The sequence below is a fragment of the Chaetomium tenue genome, assembly GCF_020726465.1.
Source record: "Chaetomium tenue strain MPI-SDFR-AT-0079 chromosome Unknown F5144scaffold_3, whole genome shotgun sequence".
NCBI classification, from domain to species: domain Eukaryota; kingdom Fungi; phylum Ascomycota; class Sordariomycetes; order Sordariales; family Chaetomiaceae; genus Chaetomium; species Chaetomium tenue.
In genome coordinates this window covers 3,748,714-3,770,599 of record NW_027117331.1, presented here as the reverse complement: position 1 = coordinate 3,770,599, position 21,886 = coordinate 3,748,714, and the positions used below count along the sequence as shown (strand labels likewise).

Here is a 21,886-nt window from a genome sequence, read left to right as displayed (position 1 = left end):
TCGCCGCGTGACCTGTGATGGAGCGGGGCAATTGTGTCTGGTCGCCGAGTTGGATAACCGCCTCCTGCAGGACTTCCCCGGCTGGATGTTTAACTAATTTCACCCCCTCAAAACGTCCTTCTACTGTGCACGGCGGAGCGAGTTTCCGGCAACGTTCGAGCCAGCCATCTCACCACTCTCTTCAAGGTCCTAAGGACCCTGGGCAACAACCAACGTGGTTTCGGAAACGACATGGCATGACCCATGCTTCCTCTTCGCCTTCATCGCAGCAGGGAGAAGTTGCGGCGGTCCTTGCAGAACTGACGTTGCATAGGTCCTTCAAATCGTACATTGCATTGAGTCCTCTTGAGTCGCGTGTAAATTTGGCCCGGATGATCGGCTTGATAGAGACGAAGTCGCTCTTTAGAAAGCTCAAAGGGGCTCGGATCCGACGGCGTTTGCTCATTGTCTCGCCACAACAAAATCGCACGACCAATCCTTCCCCCCGACCTCAATCGGAGTTCGGTCTAGACTGTGGCGGTTAACCGGCATTTTAGTTGTTGTATTCTTAGATGATATGTACGTCACGCGAGGTTGTACGGCGAAGAGGTGTGGTTCATGCCCAGGTTGGATGTCGAAATACTGTCAGTATCATGGAAGATGCTAGACATGATCAAAGCCACATCTCAGACTAGTTTTGGCGTCAGCAATCCGCTGTCGAACGGCGCAATCTGAGTTTCGTCCTTGCCGATGTTGTTCAGATCCCATTTGGTCATAGCGAAGCAGTGAGCCTTGGAGAAGGCAACCGATCGCCCAACGGGATAGGTATCTATCAGGCGGTTATTATTGGTGTGGTGTTCCGCAAAGCTTTTGTTCCAGCCTTGGAGGCAAACTGCTCACCCATCGCCGTTGACTTCACTGTCTTTTCTCCTGTAACGAGGAGAAAGTCCCGTTACCGACTTGGTTTTCCGTAATCCCCGCACAAGTTGATCGTGCCCTACGGGTCACATTTGCGCAAGTTGATAAGCTGGGCCCGAGGTTGCTGGCCGATCGCCGGAAGCTGCTGGTTGTGAGCTGCTTGAGATTATTTGCCTCCCCGGGTTCTCTTGACCCCGAATCACTGCGGGCCTGACGAGCGAGTTAAGGGGGCTTCACGGGCTTTAGCCACGTATGCGCTTGCCCGCCGGCATCCCTGATCTCTCGAGAGCCGTTAAAATACCGGCCGGGCAATGAACGAGCCACGCCCACCGAATGCCTCAGACGTTCGGGCCTGAGTCGGTGCCGTGAAGATACCGAACGAACGAACCGAAGGGGAACTAGGTCATGACAGAACACCGAAGAATCTGTCAAAAACGCATTCTCTCCGCAAGCCATCGGTTATGCTCGGTATCGGCAATGCAAACGACATTTTTTTTCCAGGCATGGTCCAAAACCTATCTCGAGAATAGAGTTAGCATAGAGTTAATCACCCCCTCCTCGTGTTGGTGTTGTCTCAAAACCACAGAGGCTCGACCCGCAAGCACTCCCTATTCAGAAACGAACGTCGGATGGATCTTACAAGCCAATTATCGGGAATGTGACATCGTTACACACCGGACGGCTTCTGGCTGGATGTAAAAGCATCAGTGAACAAAATTGAGAGGGGTGGTCTCGAATGCCGCTTTTCGTGTGGCTTAATGCAGGAGACCGGTGGAAGCGTAATCGAACTTAAACCATCCAAGTGGCGATTCTAGAAACTTGAAATGTTAAGATTTAATATCGGGGTAATTTCTTCACAGGCTACAGGTCCTGTCAAGCAGGAATTGACGTCTGCTCCTTCCCCTTTTTGATTGAATTGATGTTGTTTAAAACCGCGGTGGTGAACCTGGCAACCGTTGTTTCCACTTGCCCAAAGCAGATAGGACTTGGCCAGGCAACTGTCGACAGCTGCATCAAAATTGCTTGGGACCTGCCGGCACTTGAGACGGACTCCGCAATTCTGGAGCTTCCCGTCGATCCCGCCGCGTTGTTGGTGTGCTGGTTTGGTCCACAGGGTCGTTTTGGACTTGACCTCGAAACCTGAAATTTTGCATCGCGCAACCGCCGCGACCGCCCTTCGCTTGTCGCATCGCCGTAGCTAACGACAACACTTCCGGAATGACCTGTAGATGAGAATACGTTCCTCTTCCGTGTCAATTGCCCTTTCCCGAGACCGCTTCCGTCACCGGGCCCCTTCCTGGTGACATTAGACCGCCAACGAACGACTTCTATCTGCACGGTCCCATCGGCAACATGAGCTGGTTGACGACGCTGTCGGGGTACCTTACCCCGGCATTCCTAATATTGTCGCCGGTGCTCTCGTACAGCGACCAGGCCTACTCAATGCATCGGACGAGGTCTAGCGCCGGCTTCTCTCTGGACATCCCCCTTATCATGCTTGTCGCATCGTTGCTCAGGTTAGTGATAGCCGGGCCAGGCCTACCAACGCCCCCTTCTAGCATCGGCTAACTGACACACGCGCTTCCACTTCAGGATATTCTACTACCCCGGTGCGAAATACGACAGTGCGCTTCTCGTCCAGTCCTGCGTTATGGTTGCCATGCAGGTGATACTGTTGAAGATCGGCCTGGATCACCGGCCGGCACCGTACTCAAAGGGGGGTGACGCTGCGGTCCCGTTCGCTCGGGTAAACGAGTCTCAGAGGCCATTCAACTTTTGGCAGTGGAGGTCACCGAAGCCGTGGGTTACTCGCACGCAATCCAATATCGGAGATGAGGAGGTGCTGACGCTGGGAGTAGATATTGGCAGTGCCTTCTGGGTCTGTTTGTTGGCCTTGTAGTTTTCGAACTGCTGCTGGCACCCGTCCCGTGGGTGTACCAGTCGTACTCGTCTATGATTGGGGTCATTGGCCTCTCCGTCGAGGCGACGCTGCCTATTCCGCAAATCTTGGCGAATATGCGATCTCGGTCCTGCAAGGGATTTCGAGTCTCGGTGCTGGCCAGCTGGCTGATTGGTGACAGCATGAAGATGTTCTGGTTCTTCACTTCCTCGACGTCGATCCCTCCGGCGTTCAAGATTTGCGGCATGTTCCAGGCTGCATGCGACTCATTCCTAGGCGTGCAATATATGATGTACGGTGACGGCGGGCCAGCTGCGAAGGAGCCTCTGAGCGCCAACTGGCAACATGAGCTGCAGCCGAACGGTTTTACCACGGCAAGTGGCCATAGCAACGCGCCAGGCCGGAGGACATCAACGACAGAGAAGACGATATGAAGTATGATGATAAGCCAAAAATTCGCTTGGATAGATTTAGAAGATTTAATAGAGACCCGGAACTAGAGATGGGTCTTGCCATGATAGACTTGCAATGGATTGACTATTTATTGGGAAAAGAAGCGTTTGCGAGGAATCCATTGAACTTACAGGGGTCAGTGATAAGGTCGGATTGTTTGTTGACGAGCCTGGGGTTCCATTGGACTTTGCCAAGATGGTGAAAGAACGTTAGCAAGCTACTTCTGATCGCAATAATCTACCCATGAACCAATGCATTGATTGGGAAAATACCAGAGAGCTAATGTCTTCAAGGTATCCCTATAGCATCGGAGCCTCCTGCAGTGTAGTCTTTTACCGGTTGCCTGTAATATGACACCAATGACTGGGGCTTGCCAAAGCTACTGGGAGTCCATAACAAACTATGACTAACACACTAAACTGTCTTCAGCGTAGGATGGAGACAGTCAATGCTGACTTTCAGCCTTGCAAGTTGCATTTTCTTCCCCTTTCAACCCTTGATAACAAGGCTGTATGCAACAGTTGCTCAATGACAAGGACAACAACAATCACAACCACAAATACATCCATCCCTTCATATCGTTGGTGGCCAATTCCAACACTATACATGGCCTGCTCTACATAGTTACCCCGGCCGTCCTATCTCGCCCGTTTGCGCCCGGTGGGAGGGTCAGGTTGGGGGGAGCTGGGAAGCCGGCTTAGGGGAAGCTAGTCTGCTTGAAGATATTAAGGTCGTTTGCCTGTTAATTGTAAGTTTGTATTGTGCTAAGTACATTCATTTACACGTGCGTGCACGTGTGTACTTGACCTCAGGTTATTTCGACCAAATTTGACTTCAAGTTGAGTTCTTGTTAACCCCTTTTCTTTCCCCCTTCTTCGTGCCCCAAACCCAGCATAAGCCAGTGTGATTCAGTTCACTTTTCCCATTGAATCGACCATCAGAGCTTACAATTCCTCTTTATGTTTTATTTTGTTCAATCCTGTTCGAGTACTCTAAGCATAATCACTCTTTACTTTGCCTACCTTGTTTCCCAGGCAACCTCCCTCTTGAACTCTCCTGCTCACAACCCCTTTTATTGATTACCCCTGAACGAGACTAGATAAACGTTCTCTGGATTTTATCTCTCAACACCAAGTCACGATCTTTTTGTCTCATCGTGATCATGCTGACAACTAACCAGATCCTCAACAGAATTTCCCCACGGCCTATTTCACATCCTCACAACGCCCCGGTCGATTTACAGGCCGGCCTGTGCTCCCGTCAACAGGCTCACCGGCGTCAATTCAGCTCGCCAGTTCTGGGATCCGCGCGCGGGTCCTTCCAGATAGCCCAGCCCACGTTTATTTATTCTTTCCCATGCTTTCAAATTGCAATCCTTTCCTCTTCCTCTCTCTTTCTCTTTTCCACAACTCTCTCAGCTCGACCGATCGATCTTCTTCCTTTCTTCCACCACAAACACCGCATTTCGGCCAGCTTAGCAGCTCACATCACTCTCGCGACCATCAAAGGTATGTAAACCACTGTTCTTTATGTTGTGGTTTGTTTTTTAAACGACGGCGCCCACGAGTTTGGCGGCGATGATCGAGTCCGTCGAGTTGGTCGCCCCGACTCGACCTCGAAGTCGACCCAGGCGGGCGCCGTTTCCCCCTCACACCGATTACTAGTCCTTCCTTGTCATGTTCAAGTTGGGCTCAGATTTGAAGCGCTCCTACCAGGGACTTGAGAGCTGCCTCATCTGAATTCTGCTTGAGAAATCCTTCTCCTCCTTTCTCGAGGGCTGCGAGCGATACTTCAGCCAACTCGGCTTGCCTCCATTTTTATTCTCTCCCACTTTCACTTTTCAGCAGTTGACCGCAAACCCTCGCGAAGGGATTTTTTTCTACCCGTTATTCCAACCTTGGCCCGCGAAGCCTTCGCAAGTTTGACTTTGATTGCTGACCTCACGCCTACAGTCTCTTCTCCCAACGTCTCTCCCTGCCTCCCGCGTTTAAAAACGCCAAAAAAAAAGACAATGCCGCCCAAAGGAACTCCGGTCAAGGAGAAGAAGGAGAGGACGGCTCAGTTCAAGTCGTACGAGGCGCAAGCGCGCCTGCTTTCCGCGTTGGTTGCCTCGTTGGGCAGCCATCGCTTCAACTACAACGGTATGCAAACCATATTCTCTCATTACTAGCGCCCCTTCGTCCTCTCTCGCTGCTCCCGGCCACTGGTCGGACTCACTTGATCAATTTGAATGCTTAGACCACGGCGGGCTGGCAGGAGCGACGAGAGAGACCGCGACGAGGGCACCCGTCTCTTGCCCATTCGACTTGTTCGTGGAACCTTGTACCTCCGGAATTTGGAACTGACCATGGCACTGTCCGAACTCCCCAGACATCGCCAAGTTCCATGGCGGAGGGGTTACCGTCTCCTCCATGGAGCACAAGTTCCGGGCCGCTAGGGCCCAGGCCAAGGTTATCACCGCCATGGTGAACGAGGGGTTGGATCCTGGGGACCACGATATCCTGGTCCTGAAGCAGGAGTCCGGTAAGACCAGTTGCCTCTCCCAGCCAGCCGCCGTCGCCGTTGCCGCCGTCACCGTCTTTGCCGCCACCACAACAACCACGACGAGTTGCTGGATTCGTGTTGGAAGCGAGCCTCGAGTTGAGGAACAGATGCTGACTTGAGTATAGACATCCAAAAGTACTTCGGGGAGAGCACCGCAGACGGGCTGGCTTTCCAGTTCCGCAACATCAAGAAGGGCGGCGATGTTCTCAAGGCGGCTGCCCAGAAGGGCGAGGACCTCGTCGGCGCCTTTGGTGCCCACCTGAAGGGCGGCGCGCGTGCCGCTGGCAGTGTGCCGGCCACGCCGAGCACGGCGAAACGGTCTCGGTCTACCAAGGCCACCGAGTCCGGCTCGGGCGCCACCCCCACCAGCAAGCGGCGCAAGGCCGTCAAGATCGAGCCCGAGGCCGAGTTTGACGACGACGAGGATTCGCCCGAGGTCGACTACTCGGAGCTTGACAGCACGCCCACCAAGATCAAGCCCAAGTCCCAAGGCAACGCCGGCCAGTTGGTTCCTCGCTCTGCCTGGGCCAAACCCGCCGAGAAGCCGAAGCGCCCCCGCCTTATCGCCATTGCCCCGGCCCCCCCTCGTCCCGCCGTGACCCAACCTACGGGTCCCTCGTACACTCTGGCGCCCATCCCGGGCCTCAGTTCGTCGTCTAACCTGCCCAACGGGTACACCGACCCTGCCACCGGCTTCGGTTACAACGTCGCCCCTCCCCCTACCAGGACCAGCGCCTCTCCGTCTGTTGCCAACGCCCCGGCCATGGGTATGACCAGCTCCCGCCGTGGCTCCGCTTATTCCAGCGGCAGCTACACCGCCGACAGCAGCCCGGCCACTCCGAACCTATCCTACTTGGACACGACTTCTGCTCAGACCATGCACATGGGCAACATGACGATGAACAACGCCGGTATGGGCATTAGCGCTGCCACCACCACGCCGTCCTTCAACACCAACATGTTCAACTCCATGCCATCCCCCACCCCGTCTATCCAGGACATGACCATCCCTCAGACGACCGCCTCCGCCAACAACGTGGATGCTACTACAACCTCGTTTGAGTACGAGGGCACCTTCACTCCCGCGTTCACCGGCTATCCTGCTTCTAATCTGTACGCACCCATCCGCAACCCGTTGTACACGAGCTTCGACCAAGACGAGGCCAAGCTTGCCGCTGATATCGATTTTGGTGGATTCGAGGACCAGGGCGACGAGGAAGACGTGTGGGACGCAGGTGATGTTTAAATCAGCCCAGCGACTCGGTCAGCCATGGAGGCCGCTCACAAAGGATGCGGCAACGGCCTGACCTCGAGATGGGTACTCACTGACCTACCCACCTCTCCTTTTTCCACAACCATCTGTTCACCACAACATACTTATCACACCCAACCACAAGCGGCTCATCTACAAGAAGAAGCCAGCATTATTGACATTGATCCAACCCACCTCTCTGCCACAACGGCAGCGGCGGCAATTTCCAGGCGTGTACACAACATCTCAACTCCCTCAGCGAGCTACCTTGGATGCTCCCTGAAGGATCACACCGCGACAACCCAGCCAACCCATACATACGTATCTCACCAACCGCTTCTCCCGACTCTGCGCTTCGTCTTTCCGACCAGGCCAGTCAGTTCAGTCAGGGCAAGCCGGCCACGTCAATTCGGAACGCGACAATCCAACATCCACCATCCAGTCGCGGCACTGCAGCAAACCATGCTCGCTGCCTTTTTTTTTCTCACGTTTGTTCTGCCTGATTTTTTCACAGCCCCCAATCTTCCCTTCCCAAGCTTCATTCATCACATCAAACCAAAAACGGTTGATCGATCGGTCAATTCATCGGTCGGCCGGCGGCGTGGGCATTCATTACCCAGTAACGGAGAAAAGGCGCCAGGGTTCTTGATCAGACAGCCACCGGCTCGTCTCCCCGCATCTCGTATGCATGGAGGGAGGAGACGGCAACGAAGTGAGCACCATCACCGAATAATCGGGCGGGGGGTTAACAAGGACCGGGTTCAGTCACTCAGGCTGACGGGACTTGCCTGGCAGGGTGGCTCACTCGGTGGCTTCAATGGTTTCGACTTGGTTGGGGGTCTCCATGCTCAGATCTCGGTTATCGGATCAGCGGAAGGGGGCTCAACATGGCCATGGGTGAAAGGGAAGGGGATGGATGGATTGGGCATGGGTTTTTTTCCCCTTTGTTTTTGAAGTTTTTAATGAGTTCCGAGGTTCCATGTACTCTAATACGTCGCCGGTCGCGGATCTGGACCGAGCAAATCAAATCATATATCTAAACTTGCCGTGTTATTATCTGCGTAAAAGCTGGTTGATGCGCCAGCGAGCGCCTGATGGTCAACATGTGATTGCAATGTGGGGGCTGTTGAAAGCTTTGTGATAGTGGTGGTTACACACCCTCTCAGGCTAGATCACATCGAGGTTCGACCATCCAGCTCCATAGTTGTCCTTCCTTGCTAGATTCGGGATAGGTAAAATTCCCGACATGTTCCTCCATCACCACGAACTACTACGTACAACCCGCCCATTCCACGCAGTTGCCTGCCCTCGATACGACCCGGTACCGCTTTTCGCACGCAACCCAATGCTCGTTGTCATGACCCCCCCCAACCTGGGCTCGCTACCCGCCCCTATATTCACCTACACCTCGCTCAGCCAAGCAGCAAATCCCACAGCGCATCCGTCTCCACAAAATCATGATGAATGATATTCACCAACCAGGTATCCGCGCGCACCCGCTCCAAGAACCGCTCGCTCTCCGACCCCTTCTCATAGATCTTCGCCCACTCCCCCCAGATGCCAAAGGCCTCCTCGCTCCACGCGCGGAAGCTGACCTCCTCGATGATGGTCGGGGTGACGATCTCCTTGCCGGGGAAGACGCCCCAGGTGACGGCGTTGGTGCTGGCCTCGCGCTCCTCGGCCTCGGAGGCGGGCGGGGGCAGCGCCGTGTCGGAGCTGACAAAGTCGCCCTTGCCGTTGGCCGCGTAGAAGCACACGACGTCCTTCATCTCGGGCCGGTTGAGCCGCTTCTCGAGCGCCGCCCAGTCGGCCGACGGCAGGAAGAACTCGACAAAGGCCTTCTGGAAGACGAAGCCGTTCTGCGGGCCCCAGCCGAAGGTGGGGTCGCTGGAGCGCAGGCCGTTGACGGCGGGCTGCGACGCCAGCGTCCACCAGCCCTTGGAGTTGAGCGCGACGAGCTGGTCGCGGATCTTGTCCGTCTCGGCGCTGAAGCTCTCCTCGCTCCAGGGGATGGTCTGCAGCTCGCCGCGCAGGTGGCGGATGAAGATGGCGCTGATGTCCTGCGCCGAGACGGGCGCGCCCCAGAGCTGCCGCGCCTGTGCCACCGTGACGTGCAGGCTGACGCCGTAGCCGTCGATCTGCCCGTACGCCGGCGACCGCGCGTCACCCCACCTCCCGTTGGGGAAGTCGTCCCACGTCGCCTCCCGGCCGAGCACGCCCTCGCCCTCGGAGATGGCGAGCGTGTTGGCGCGGGAATTGATGGGCTCTGCCGGCACGCTGGCTTCGAGAGCGGTGGCTTCCCAGTCGGGGTAGGAAGTGGACCGGCCCTGCACGATGACTCGGTCGCGGGGGTCGGAGCCGACTGAGGGTTTCCGCCGCATGGGGTCGTGCGAGGACGGGTCGGGGGTAGATCCGTTGATGCGTAGGAGGCGGATATCTGGGAGCGGGCCCTGGTCGATGACGGCGCTTTCCTCTTCGGGGGTGATGGGCGAGATCAGCCCGGTTCGTTCGACGATAAACGACACGGCTTTTTCTAGGTTCAGCGTGTAGAAGTGGAAGCCTCTCGGCTCATCGGTCCTGCTCTTGACCTCCTTGATCTGCTCGACGATCTCGCTGAGAATATCCACGCCCACCTCCTTCACCTTCTCATCGTCGCCCTTGACCGCGTCTAACCGAGCCATGAGAGAGTCGGGGATGTTGGCGTGGCTGAGCTTTGTTGTCCGCTTGATCATTTGGTAGCTCTGAATCGGCATGAGACCAGGAAGGATGGTGATATTCTTAAAGGCCCCACTAGGATGCTCCCTCAATGTCTTTTCGAATTGGTTGTACGCCTGGACATCGAAGAATAGCTGGGTCATGATGAAGTCGGCGCCCGCCTGTGTCTTTTCAACCAGATATGGCAGGTCATGCTCCAAACTCTGTCCCAGCGGGTGGCTCTCATCGGCGTGGCCCTCCGGGTATGCGGCAACGCCGATGCAGAAGTAGTCACCATGTGTCTTGCGAATGTAGCGGACAAGGTCGACGGCCCAAGAAAATTCCTCCTCTTCCTCGGGTTCGGGTTCATTGGCGTCGCGGTACTCGGCCCTTCGCGGGGGGTCTCCCCTCAGGGCAAGGATGTTGCGGATTCCGAGCGCCTTTGCATCGTCAAGAGCCTTGTCGATCAAGCGACGGCTCATGTTGGTGCAGGTGAGGTGCAGGCATGTTGTGAGGCCTAGCTCCCGCTGGCAAATCTCAGCCAGCTCGAGCGACTTGGTGGCTGTCGACCCTCCTGCTCCCCATGTAACATTGACAAATAACGGCCGCAGAGCCCGGGCCATGCGGTCGAGGCGGCTGCGAAGGTTGGAGAAGCCCATGGCGGTCTTGGGCGGGAAGAATTCGAGCGAAAAGTAGTCCTGCCCGGCGGGCAAGGCCGCGATCTTGTCTGTGATTTTATCCATGGCGTGGCTCTTAGCGGCCTCTGGAGGCAATTCCAGACTGGGAACGAGGTCGCCCATGGGCTCTGGTTTTTGATGGTATAGGTTCGAGGTACTGCTGACTTGACGAAATCGGAAATGGAACTTGTCAGTGACACAAGGATCCGGTAGCGGGGTAGAGGGGCACTTGGAGGACGTCAGGCAAAACAGTCGGGTACTGACAGATAGTTGGGATGAATGAGGCTTGATTTGCAACAACAACAACAATTGGGGCGGGAGATGGGCCCTTTTCTAATTTTTCGACGTTGAACGAGTTGAGACGATTGCTAAGGTCAACTGGTTCAGATGCTTACCTGGCTCGCCTGGAAATTCTCTTTATCGGGCAGTTACACGCTGTGCGGTCACCGGCAGAAGTCAACCCCACCTTTTACGTAGCGTTGGAGAGCGTGTGCGTGGGCAGCAGTGGGGTAACGCACTGTATTTTACGCGGGGCGGAAATAGTGGGGCCGGCAGCTGTGTTCTGCGGCGGGACTTGCGGTCGAAACAGCCACGCCAGGTTTCCTCGGGCCGCCTCAAGACCTCGGGCTGCCACGGTGAGATACAGCCCGAACCTAACAAGCGGCAGTCTGATTGGTGAGATTGGATCATGTGGTAGTGTACCCGGAGATGCCTGTACCGCATCGACTGTGATTTACAGCTGCAAGGGAAAGCTGCGACCCAGGCGAGCAGCCAAACCCCCACTCCTCGGCGTGGCAGGAAGAGAACGTGCTCGGGAGGTTGCAATCTTGAAGCTATGCGATATCGAAACCGGGATGCCGACGACCTCGCAATGCGTGGGGTAGCTCGGTATAACCTTCTGCATTCACCTTGTCCGTCATACCGCTGCCGTCTTCCCGCTGCAGTGTCGATGTGTGCAACCGAGCAACCAGATCTAACTGGAAGACTCGACGAGCCGAGATATTACACGCCGCGCAGCTCGCTATGAACCAATAAATACCTATACAACGGACGGGGCCCTTGACTCGACCGTAGATTTTGCATTTCACAAGGTGGGCAGCCCTCGCTTGTGTCTGTGCCCCCTGGACAATTAGCTCTGAGCTGGGCAATCTTGGAGAGTGGGTGAATTCCATGGCTGGAAGGAAAGCTCAGGTAAAGCCAGGTATCGTCATGCTCAACTCACGACTGCGGATTCCCCTCCCGTTAAGGTCGAGGAATGCCTGTCGTTGCTGAGTTGGTTTACCGGAAAGTTTGCAGGTCATCAGGGCAGTCGGAAAAGCAAAACGCACAAGAAGACGACTTACGAATCGAGGAGCCCCGGGGAGCCAAAACATAACATGGTTGATCAAAAACTAATCATCGACGGCGGCCGTGCCGGTGGCCCAGCGCGCGTCTCGCCGAGTCTACATGTACGTGGTAGGAAGGCAGATAGATGTCCAGATCTTGCTTCAGGTCATCACCGCATCATGGACGCCGCGCAAATGGGGCACTCGTGATGATGGTTTTAAGCAAGGGCATTGATAGAGTCAATCTCGACACATTGTTCGGAATTGCCAGCAGCGTGGTGCGATTTGGTGGCAGACTGGCAATGTTTTGATGAACTGTGGTCTTAGTTTGTGGAAAAGAAGAAAAAAAGAAGCGAAACCGACCCCTTCCGAGAAATCTCCTCTTGAAAAGGATTGCCAAGCCTACCGTAGTTTTGCGACAGCATTCACCGCCCACAACGTTGGGCCCCTCCCGATTTCCATGGCGAGCTTCACAGTGGCCTGTTCTTGCCTGTTCCACAGCACGGACCATGCATTGGGTGGGTTCGAAACCAGTCATGTTTTTTTTTTGGCTGCAGCACTGTGGTGGAGTCGGCGACCCCTTCCGCCACTCTGCCTCTGGCTTTCAAGTTTTGTTCTTTTCATGATTGAGAATCCAGTTCGAAGGGATCCCGTCCTGCCAATCGAGCACACATACAGTTTTAGACACGCCCAGAAAGACCAAATCATCCACAATACCCTCGAGATTAGATCTCATACTCATAGCTTCATTGCCAGCCAAATCGACATCAACAAGAATCCCGACTAATACGACATTTGACGACTCGGAAATTCCACAGCCCTCCTGACATCACCTTCTGCCCCGGCTCGAAAATCGCCAGCCGTTTTGACACAGCTTCCACCCCCCACCACAACAACCCTACAATAATACCCCGGACAACCGCCGCCCACCCCTCACCTCTGCCGATCGGGACACATTAGTGATTGCGCCGTCGCCTTCCGTCTTTGGTGTTCCCGGTGCCCTGCCCGACGGCTTCGCTTTCCCTGCTGAGCTTGCTTTCCCGTTGAGTTACGGTTTCCGACGCCTTCATGGATAATCTATGGAGTCGCCGTGCCAAGTGAGTCCGGTTCCGCCGTCTCATCGTCGTGCGCCGTCCTATTCTAACTCTAGTACCCCCTGCGCTAGCTCGAGCAAGCTCTCTCTCTCAACAGGTTCCGGCCAAGAAAGCCCGTCGGGACGCAACCCCTCCGTCAAGCGATTTGGCGGTGATAGCACGTCGCACGGAAAACACTCGCTCAGCTCGGCAACAACACCAGGCGGCAGTCTGGCGTCTCCGATCGGGGCGGCGTCGAGCGCCTTTGCCCTGGGCTCGGGCGCCTTTGCCTCGTTCGGCTCGGCCAAGACTCCCAAGTCGCCGGGGAATCCGTTCGAGGCAGCCTTGGGCGCCGCCGCAAAGACCCCGACCGCTGAGAAATCGGCAAAAGACGGGGTTTTGGGTGGCAGGGCAATTAGCAAGCCGGCCTCGCTCGCCTCGTTGGGGGAAGCGGGGAAGGCGGCGGCCCGGCCGGCAGGGCCGTTAACCCACCCGCTGCGTAACAACTGGGTGTTTTGGTTCCGCCCGCCCATCTCCAAGGCGAACGGGTTTATCGAGTACGAAAAGACGCTGCACCCCATCGCCACGGTCGACTCGATCGAGCAGTTCTTCGGCGTCTACCGGCACCTGAAGCGGCCTTCAACGTTGCCGTTGGTATCGGACTACCACCTGTTCAAGAAAGGCATTCGGCCAATATGGGAGGACGAGGAGAACAAGAATGGAGGGAAGTGGGTGGTGCGTCTGAGAAAAGGCGTCGCCGACCGGTATTGGGAGGACCTGCTGTTTGCCGTTATTGGCGATCAGTTCGGCGAGGCCAGTGAGGAGGTGTGTGGGGTGGTGCTCAGCGTCCGGAATGGCGAGGACATCCTCAGCATCTGGGCTCGTGCTAACGGACAGCGGGTCCTCAAGGTTCGGTACGTTTGTCCTCTCCCACTCCCGCCGAGCCCTCACCCCACTAACATATCCCAGTGAGACAATGCGGCGAATCTTGTCCTTCCCCCCGGACACCAAGCTCGAGTGGAAGAGTCACGACTCGAGCCTCCAGCAGCGCACAGCCATCGAGGAGTCACGGCGAGAAAAAGCCAATCACCACAGCGACAAGCGGTCGTCGAACAAGCAACATCAGCACCAGCAACATTCACAGCAGCAGGCCGAGGAGCACAAGAACTCCCTCAATTCATAAGCGGAAAACGAAAAAAAGAAAATCAAACATTGTCAAGGCATGGCGATGAAAGCAAGCGTTGTCTTGTTTCCACGATTGTACATTACCGAATCAGCAAGCATTTGCCATATTTGAAATCCTGAAGCGTCCGAAGTATCTGGGGTTCGGTTCGGTTTGGGTCTCGAGGGCGTGATTCGCCTCTTGATTTGTTCTCGTTTCTCCTTGGACATTGGTCACGGTACGGCATGGTCTTAATGAAAACCACACTGGGAGGAAGGAGCGTTGAATGGGATTTCGGGGGATGAACGGCATGGCAGGCATGGGTGAATGAACTCACGGTGAATGGGAAAGGGGTCGGGTTGGGATGGGGGTGTATGTAGTACTTTATTGTAACCACCTACAACTTTGTCTTTTGCCCTATCGTAGGGTCGTCGGGTCCATTTCCGGCTTCATCCAACAACCACTCCTATTGGTATCTCTTTCCCTCATCAATCCCTCCCCTTCCCCTTCCCAATCACAATATTCTGGTGCCGCGGGGGCGGCCCCCTACGCCTCTCCCAAATCTGCAGGTAGCTCTCGCCCAGATACAGCAACTCACTACGGATCTTATCCACAAACAAATCCTGGGCCACGACCCACTCGTCGGTGGCCTTGTCACGCAGCTGGACCTTCCAGGTCTTGCGCTCCTCGCCGACGGCGCTGTCGGCGACGTCCTCCTTGGCGCGCACCGCCTCGTGCACCACGTTGGCCACCAGGTCGTACCACACGGGCTCGCCCGGCGGGCAGTGGGCCGGGTCGGGCTCAACGTAAGGGGACACGTCCAGGTTGCGCGGGTCGAAGGTCACGATGGTCGGGTTGCGCTCCGACACGAACTTGTTCTGGCTGAAGCGCTTGATGTGCAGCACGAGGAAGGGGGGTAGCGGGTGCATCAGCCGGTACCGCTTGCGCTGCGCGTTCAGCTCCTGGCCGGTGACGCCGTTGTACTTGGCCAGGATGGTGGCTAGTGGTACTTGCGGGATGATGTTGCGCTCCTGCTCGTCCTGGAAGAGGGGTGCGGGCGGGAGGTCGAGGGTCAGGAGGAGGAAGCGCGCGATGTCGGTCTTGGCGTCTGACGCTTCCTCGAACCGGAGCCGGTCGCTGAGCCCGTCGCCGCGCGCTGTGATGGATTGGGACTCGACTTTGAGCTTGCCTTGGAAGATGCGCTGGATCGGGGAGGAGCCGGGTTTGGTTTTGCTGCCGCCGAGGCCGAGGTGGAGATGGTTGAGGAACCAGGAGAGGAATTCGACGGGGTCGGATTGCGCTGTCAGGGTGAAGCGCTTGTTAGAGCGGAGGGAGATTTCTTGGAGGAGCTCGTGGGGCGAGACGTGGGATTTGAAGGCGCGCGGGTTCCAGATCTTGCGGAAGAGGATGGATGTGCGCTTGACGAGTTCGGGGGCGGAAGTGAAATCCTCTAGGAGGAAGTAGTTCCGTAGCGGCGCCACGTGGGAGAGCGCTTGCACTACGACGTTTAGGTAATCGTTCTCCTTGATGTTATTCATGCCCACGAAGCCGGGGGCGTACTCCTTGCCCCCCAGCGTCCAGGATGTGTGCGGCTTGCGATCGAGCTCCGTCACTTCTTGTCGCGTGTACCGCGGGTCTGACACGTATTTTATGTCGTCGAGGGACTTGCTCGTAACCTCATAACCCTCCGGCAGCACATAAACCTTCTGGGTGCTCATGTTGATGAAGACGTGGTGATCCTCCTCGAGCGCGTGGAAGTAGGCGTGTGATTTCGGCCCCCGGCCCTGGAAGTATTTCCCGCACACCAAACATGCATAGACGTTGATGTTGGATAGTGTGATCGAGCACAGTTTTTCGAAGTCAAAATCGAGTACGTTGCGGTCGATGGTGTCAAGATAGAGATCGTCGTAGCCTGCTGTCGGTGCGGATTGCCTAATCGGCGCCTTCTCTTCGACTTCGTCCTCGTCGGAAAACTCGTCCCCTATCGCCCCATCCTCGTGTGCTAGGTTCCTCTGCTCGTCGCCATTTTCGACTACGCTGGCCGGGGTTAGGCTCTTGTTGTAGTCGTCGAATCTCGACTTTTTGGATGCGGGCGACTCGATGCCCGAGAGGTCGTCTAGGGCCTCTGATGCCTGGCGTTTCGACATGCCTATTGATTGCTGCAGGGGAAGCGACCTTGAATCTGGGCGGATGGAGACGGTTCCGGATATCGGGGGGTGCTGCCGTTGCTACGTCGGGTGTTGTTGATGTCTAGGAAATTTCAAGGAGCGACGCCATGGGCAGCCCCAGCTTCGCGCCTCCAATTGATGCCCCACCTGAGCTACGAAAGCTTGGCACAGAAGCAGCCTCAAACTCAAACGAGAAATAACAATTTATAACCATATCTATCTGAAAATAAGAATATCAAAAGTGGTCGAGACCAACTGAATAAATTTGAACAACGCTTCTTTTTCTAAAATGATTCTCAACATGGGCTTCTCTCATGGAAATATCAACATGAGCCTCCTGGCCTCATACAACCCTAACCCTTCCACTTATACAGCTCTGACAGCTTACGCCCCAGCCATAACCGCATCCCCATCCTCTAGGGCCTCCAGTGACGGCGGAGCCAAGCTGTCCATTTCCTGAAGGGTGTACTCGACTAAGTAACTCTCATCCACCAGCTCCTCCATTCGCTTATAATGCCGCTCGGTATATACCTTCAGCGCATTCAGCACCTCGCTGAGGCTCTTCTGGCCCCTGGCCCCCTTGACTGATAGGTTGGAGAACTTGCCGGCTGGGTAGCTCTTGACCAGAACCCAGAGGATCCTTTGGGCAACCGGAGCCGTGCGGGCGTTGGTGTTCCAGTCGCGCAGCCGGAGCAGCAGCAGGAAGATCTGCTCGTCCGAGAGCCTGGCTAGGACGTCGTCGACGGCCTTGACACCTGTCAGGCTGCCCTCCTCCGGGGTGGTGCTGGTGACAACATTGGTGAAGAGGTTAAGCAAGCGGCCAGGGTGGTTGAGCTGCAGCGCCAGGACGATGGCGTCGCGGTAGGCACCCGCATGAATGTAGTTTTCGAGTTCTTGCTCCTGCTCGACGAGCTTGAGGGCCGCTGAGGTTGCGGCGGCTTGTGTTTCGGAAGTTGTGTCTTTCCAGAACGTGACCTTGGAATCGCTGCCACCCGAGACGAGGGTGTTCGTCTTGGGGTGGACCGCAAGAGTCCAGAGTCTGTCCTCGTGGTTGTCAAGCGTGCACTCTGTTTCACCGAGTTGAGCGTCCCAGACCTTGACCAGACTGTCGGCGCCTGCGCTGGCAAACTGGATCCTCTTCTTGGCAGCGGTTTCATCGGTGGGAATGTGCAGCCATACGACCTTAAGGACATTGTGGGAGTGGCCCTCGAAGGTTCTCAGGCAGGTATAGTCTGTGAGGTTCCACAGTTTGATCGTCTTGTCACCGCTTCCGGTCAGAATAACGCCTTTCCCTGAGACCGACCCTTGCTCCCCTTGGATGGCCGGTGTATGGAGAGGGGCGAATCTGACTGTCCAGACACCTCGCTTGTGGCCCTTGAGGATACCTTGTACCTCCAATCTCTCGGAATCCCAGATCTTGACAGTCTTGTCCTGCGAAGCAGACGCGAATAACCGCCCTGTAGGGCTAACATCCAGCGCGTTGATGTCCTTATCGTGAGCTAACCGCTTCAGACTCGCAGACACGTTCGCTTTTTGTGACTGGCGCGGGATATCTCTCTTTTGGACGAATCTATCTTGCGAGCCGGAAATCATAAATGCTGGTGGGTGGTCGAGCGGGTTCTTGAAGGCTTCCGAGTTTTCTGGAGGAACCACCTTTGGGAGAGCAACAGCTCCAACTGACTCAAGGTGACCAGTGAACACCGCGTAGCAGGTGTATGAGTTGTTTTCTCGGTCGATGCGCCAGAGCCGTGTTGTATTGTCTTTTGCACCACTGGCAAGCCAGTGGCCCGACCAATCCACGTCCAAAGACATGACGATGTCCTCGTGGCCTTTTAGTAACGCAACATCGTGTCCAAAGTATGCGCCGCCCTCTTGCCCGTCGGTTTGAGTCTCAGTATCGGCAACGGAAACGAGCCTGATATCCTCTGAGTTGGTGGCGAGAGCCATCAAGGACTGGTCGGGTAGAACGTATGCGAAATCCAAAATCTCGTCGTGCGTGCCAGAAATGCGTCTAAACGGCTCCATGAGCACAGCCCCGCTCGAAGCAACGTCGGCCTGCGAAGGTACTCGATACATGGCAAGAGTGGAATCGGACTGTGCGCAAAGAACCAGAGACTTGTGAGGGAGAGAGATGGCGGATAGAATCGACTCGGGCTCTGATTTGGCCTCTTGTTCTGTGGTAATTTCGTGATGTGTTGTCGTATCCCAGATCCTGAGCAACCCGCTAGACCCGGCTGAGTACATCCACCTGCCCTCGTTCAGGAAGCCCACAGATTCAACCAGCTCATGGCGCAACATAGGGGTTCCGTGCCAACCGCCTTCCCTCCACAGCCACAGAGTCATCGTCTTGTCTCTGCTGCCGCTCAAAAGCGCGTGCTGTTCGGGCGAGTATTGAATGCTCTGAACATTCGACTCGTGCGCCTCTTTCCTCCGCTTCGCATCGGCGTAGACAGGGACTGTCGTGCGCTTGTGGAGGTCAAAAATGCGAATCCTGCCGTCCTGGCAACCCCACGCAAGCCGGAACCTGGATGCCACATCCGTTTCCTGACCTTGCCCGTCCTGCCCTTTCCGCGACCCCTTTTTCGACTTCCGCTCGGACGTAGTCTCGGCGGTTGCTGCGATCTCGAAGAAGTGCAGAGCCGATACCAGGACGCTTTGGCCGCTGACCGTGTGGGTCACATAGCCGCCGACGATATCCCAGATTTTGATCGCCCCATCCGCCGCGCCGGTGGCCAAAAGCGTGCTGGTTTTGTCGACGGCGAGCACTACAACGGGTGTCGCGTGGGGCTTCGAAGTTCGCACGAGGGTGGCCTCCACCGAGTCGAATTCGGAAGATACCTTGAGGGAGTAGATGCGCATAGTCAAAGACCGGGAGCAGACCACGAGGTGGGAAGCCGAGGGCGTAATCGTCAATGTCGAAATCGGCTCGCCATCCCCTTCAATCTCGGCCAGGCGCTTCCCCGTGTTCAACTCGGTCAAAACGGCGACTTCGCCCAGCGTCGAGGCGAGGATCCGTGCGCCATTCTCGAGCGCAACAGATCCTCCGGTGAAGATTGGCTGGATGACATTGTCGACCTCGAAGGTCGTCTTAGGCGCTTGTCGTGTAGCCATGGCTTGCGGTGGGTGATGTGCCGAGCGACCGAGATGCACTTTCGCGATTCCAATTTTTCCCTAAACTTTTTGGTTTGCGGCGCCGATAAGGAGCGGGAAACAAGGTTATCTTAGCGCAATTGAACCTGTGGAGCCCGTGCTCTCCGCATCCCTACAGCCACATGCCCATCCCATCAAGCACCATTACAGGGCACTCTCTGGCCAAAAAAAGCCGAACTTCACATGTAGGTGCCGCCGAAACCTTGGAGTCGAGGAACGAAAAGAAAGCCATTCAGAAGCCCAGAGTCTACGTTTTGCCTTTTGTTAACTCAAGTATTTTTCATTCTAATACATTCTGCTCAGACTTTTCAACCTTTTTCTGTTTTCTTGATTCCCTCTACTTCTTTCTTTTTTCTTGATTTCTTGCTCCCCTTTCAAGTTCGGCCTTTTTGGTCAGGGGGCCGGCGCAAGGCCACCACAGGCCCACGACCAGCCGCCTGTTGGCAGCTAATAATACCTACAGTACAACTACGAAACTCATCCATCAAAGCCCGATATATTAGCCCGCGTCGCTCTGGATACCGAACTACGCTGTGCGACCTGAGGGTTATCGGATTCACCATTTAAGACTCAATCCGATCACCAAATGACTCTTGCACCTTCATAAGCAGAGGCGAAATGCAATCATGGGCAGATTGGGGCCCATCACATCGCTAGGACTCGTAAGGCTTGGTTGATTCCAAGTAAAATTTTACTGTGTTTTAGAATCTGACAGTCTTCCCAGGGGCGGTCACCATATGATGAAGTGGTTCCGGGCGAAGGCCCAGAGGACTCGCGTTCTCCCCAGCAGCTGTATGACGAGCGAGGCCGCCCTATCAACCCGGAGACTAAACGTATCAATCGGGACGTCATTCGCTCTCACAATGAAGTGATGATGGTTATTGGTGTTGCCGAACCAGAGAATAGCGCCGCTGATGCACAGCTCGAGGCGGCCCGCAGGCATCACCAGTATGAGGACCGCATCGGCAGGAGGCTGCTTTTGGCTGGGGGTGTGCTAGAGTCGGCGGCCATTTGGGGCGTGAATGGTATGAGGCAGCGCATCTTGGTACGTTGACTGCTTACCCCAACTATCCCACTCAAAAACTAACCCGGTACCTAGCTCTATAAACCATACTCGCAAACAACCTTCTATGGCATGTTCCAACTCGCCTGGAGCCAACAGTCCGTGGGCTCTTACTTCTTCGGCGGCTTACCATCGTTTCTGGCGAGCACTCTCCTAGAGCAGCTACCGGCCCCTGAGCTAAAGAAAACCACCTTGTACGTTGTCCTCCTTTTATCAGCCGACACCTCGCTAACCGAGAAAGATTTCGATATGCGACGACATACATCCGTCTACATTTAGCCATTTACGCCTTCTTGCAGCGGACAGGAATCATTCCTTACAATAGCTGGGTCCCCAACTGGCGGTTCTTTATCCCGGGAACTAGCATATCACCTATCCCCATCCCGCCGACTCCCATCTCATATCGCCCCCGAACCCTTCTCGGGTGGTTTGGCACCTTCGCACTTGGGGTAGCGCCGTTCGCCGGTTTCTACCTCTATACCAAGTTCCACACCGTCATAACCAAAACGCTGCGGTACAAGATCCACCAACTACTTCCACGGCCACACAACCCGCACAAGCGGCGACACTTTCCCACAGGCGCCGAGGTTGGCTCTGTGGAACACAGAACTGATGAATCACCCGCTTCCCCCACGGCACCAACACCAACAACCACACCCAACCCATCCGCCACCCCCGCCCACCGGCGACAAAGCACTGTCTCCCTCCGCGGTGACAACAGCGCCGACCAACCCCCCTTCGGCAGTTCCACCCAGGGCACGCAGGACGACTTCGCCTCGGACGACGAAGACAACGAGATAATCAGCGCCACGCTCATCAGCTTCGACGTCGAAGCCACCGACCCCACCACCCCCCTAGACCCCACCTCCACCCACTCCGCCGCCCACAACGGCGGCGGCGACGACGCCACCCCCGGCGCCTGGTCCGCCGAGCTGCGGCCCAACCCCAACCTCGGCGACGCCAACCGCGGCGGCGGCGGCGGCGACTACGGCTTCCCCGGCGAGGGCGACGGCGCCAACGGCAGCAGCAGCGCGGCCCACGACAACCGCGTGTACCGCGAGAACGTGCTCACGCGGCTGCCCGCCATCCTGGCCACCGACGTGCTGGCCATCACGCCGGCGCGGCTGCTGATGACGCCGCTGGCGTCGCTGGTGTGGGGGGCCCTGGCGCGGCCGTACATGCGGCGGATGGGGATGCCGATGGAGGGGGTTGTGGGGGGTGCGGGTTGGTGGTGGGGGCTGAGGGGGGCCAGGGGCATGGTGAATATGCTGGGCTTGGAGCTGTTGTTGGCGGTGATGCAGTGTGAGGCGTGGGCGGTTATTATGCTGGCGGCGGAGCAGTTTCGGTTTACGGCGGAGGAGTGGAATGAGAAGGAGGGGTTGGGGGGGGAGGGTGAGGGGGAGGAGGAGAGGGAGATGGAGATGAACTAGGAGATTCAGGAGGGTGGGGTGTGGAAGGGGGTTGGGACGTGCCGTTGTCGTGCTGTTAGTTGGATGTGATGTTTGGTTGATGCGTGTGCTGGGGAGGG

General features: G+C 56.2%; 9 protein-coding genes across 9 annotated transcripts; 6 read left to right on the top strand and 3 right to left on the bottom strand.

Moving 5' to 3' along the window:
• Nucleotides 1-1,870: 1,870 nt before the first annotated feature.
• F5144DRAFT_569332 (uncharacterized protein) lies at nucleotides 1,871-3,482 on the top strand. Its single transcript, XM_066788695.1, has 3 exons — nucleotides 1,871-2,414; nucleotides 2,491-2,697; nucleotides 2,757-3,482. The coding sequence occupies exons 1-3, from the start codon at nucleotides 2,251-2,253 to the stop codon at nucleotides 3,229-3,231; spliced, it is 846 nt and encodes a 281-aa protein (XP_066645270.1). The 5' UTR covers nucleotides 1,871-2,250; the 3' UTR covers nucleotides 3,232-3,482.
• Nucleotides 3,483-4,455: 973 nt separating this feature from the next.
• F5144DRAFT_202645 (uncharacterized protein) lies at nucleotides 4,456-5,135 on the top strand. The gene is made up of 2 exons (XM_066782931.1): nucleotides 4,456-4,758; nucleotides 4,954-5,135. Exons 1-2 carry the CDS (start codon nucleotides 4,607-4,609, stop codon nucleotides 5,099-5,101), a joined length of 300 nt encoding a protein of 99 aa, XP_066645269.1. The 5' UTR covers nucleotides 4,456-4,606; the 3' UTR covers nucleotides 5,102-5,135.
• Nucleotides 5,136-5,261: 126 nt separating this feature from the next.
• F5144DRAFT_487238 (uncharacterized protein) lies at nucleotides 5,262-7,040 on the top strand (the record flags this gene model as incomplete). The annotated part of the gene is made up of 3 exons (XM_066785597.1): nucleotides 5,262-5,391; nucleotides 5,621-5,826; nucleotides 5,931-7,040. 3 exons carry the CDS (start codon nucleotides 5,262-5,264, stop codon nucleotides 7,038-7,040), a joined length of 1,446 nt encoding a protein of 481 aa, XP_066645268.1.
• Nucleotides 6,748-8,229, top strand: F5144DRAFT_202493 (uncharacterized protein). The gene has a single exon (XM_066782930.1). It carries the CDS (start codon nucleotides 7,065-7,067, stop codon nucleotides 7,998-8,000), a length of 936 nt encoding a protein of 311 aa, XP_066645267.1. The 5' UTR covers nucleotides 6,748-7,064; the 3' UTR covers nucleotides 8,001-8,229.
• A 229-nt stretch (nucleotides 8,230-8,458) lies between these two features.
• Nucleotides 8,459-10,540, bottom strand: F5144DRAFT_487365 (methylenetetrahydrofolate reductase-domain-containing protein; the record flags this gene model as incomplete). The annotated part of the gene is made up of 3 exons (XM_066785605.1): nucleotides 8,459-8,728; nucleotides 8,807-9,164; nucleotides 9,219-10,540. 3 exons carry the CDS (start codon nucleotides 10,538-10,540, stop codon nucleotides 8,459-8,461), a joined length of 1,950 nt encoding a protein of 649 aa, XP_066645266.1.
• A 1,253-nt stretch (nucleotides 10,541-11,793) lies between these two features.
• F5144DRAFT_487055 (translation initiation factor eIF 4e-like domain-containing protein) lies at nucleotides 11,794-13,998 on the top strand (the record flags this gene model as incomplete). The annotated part of the gene is made up of 5 exons (XM_066785584.1): nucleotides 11,794-11,857; nucleotides 12,144-12,260; nucleotides 12,791-12,839; nucleotides 12,908-13,729; nucleotides 13,785-13,998. 5 exons carry the CDS (start codon nucleotides 11,794-11,796, stop codon nucleotides 13,996-13,998), a joined length of 1,266 nt encoding a protein of 421 aa, XP_066645265.1.
• Nucleotides 13,999-14,381: 383 nt separating this feature from the next.
• On the bottom strand, nucleotides 14,382-16,243 carry F5144DRAFT_202476 (uncharacterized protein). The gene has a single exon (XM_066782929.1). The coding sequence runs from the start codon at nucleotides 16,122-16,124 to the stop codon at nucleotides 14,466-14,468; it is 1,659 nt and encodes a 552-aa protein (XP_066645264.1). The 5' UTR covers nucleotides 16,125-16,243; the 3' UTR covers nucleotides 14,382-14,465.
• Nucleotides 16,244-16,330: 87 nt separating this feature from the next.
• Nucleotides 16,331-19,351, bottom strand: F5144DRAFT_569302 (WD40-repeat-containing domain protein). The gene has a single exon (XM_066788694.1). The coding sequence runs from the start codon at nucleotides 19,254-19,256 to the stop codon at nucleotides 16,530-16,532; it is 2,727 nt and encodes a 908-aa protein (XP_066645263.1). The 5' UTR covers nucleotides 19,257-19,351; the 3' UTR covers nucleotides 16,331-16,529.
• A 90-nt stretch (nucleotides 19,352-19,441) lies between these two features.
• On the top strand, nucleotides 19,442-21,788 carry F5144DRAFT_620093 (uncharacterized protein; the record flags this gene model as incomplete). The annotated part of the gene is made up of 4 exons (XM_066792001.1): nucleotides 19,442-19,957; nucleotides 20,020-20,340; nucleotides 20,395-20,552; nucleotides 20,684-21,788. The coding sequence occupies exons 1-4, from the start codon at nucleotides 19,922-19,924 to the stop codon at nucleotides 21,786-21,788; spliced, it is 1,620 nt and encodes a 539-aa protein (XP_066645262.1). The 5' UTR covers nucleotides 19,442-19,921.
• Nucleotides 21,789-21,886: the final 98 nt, after the last annotated feature.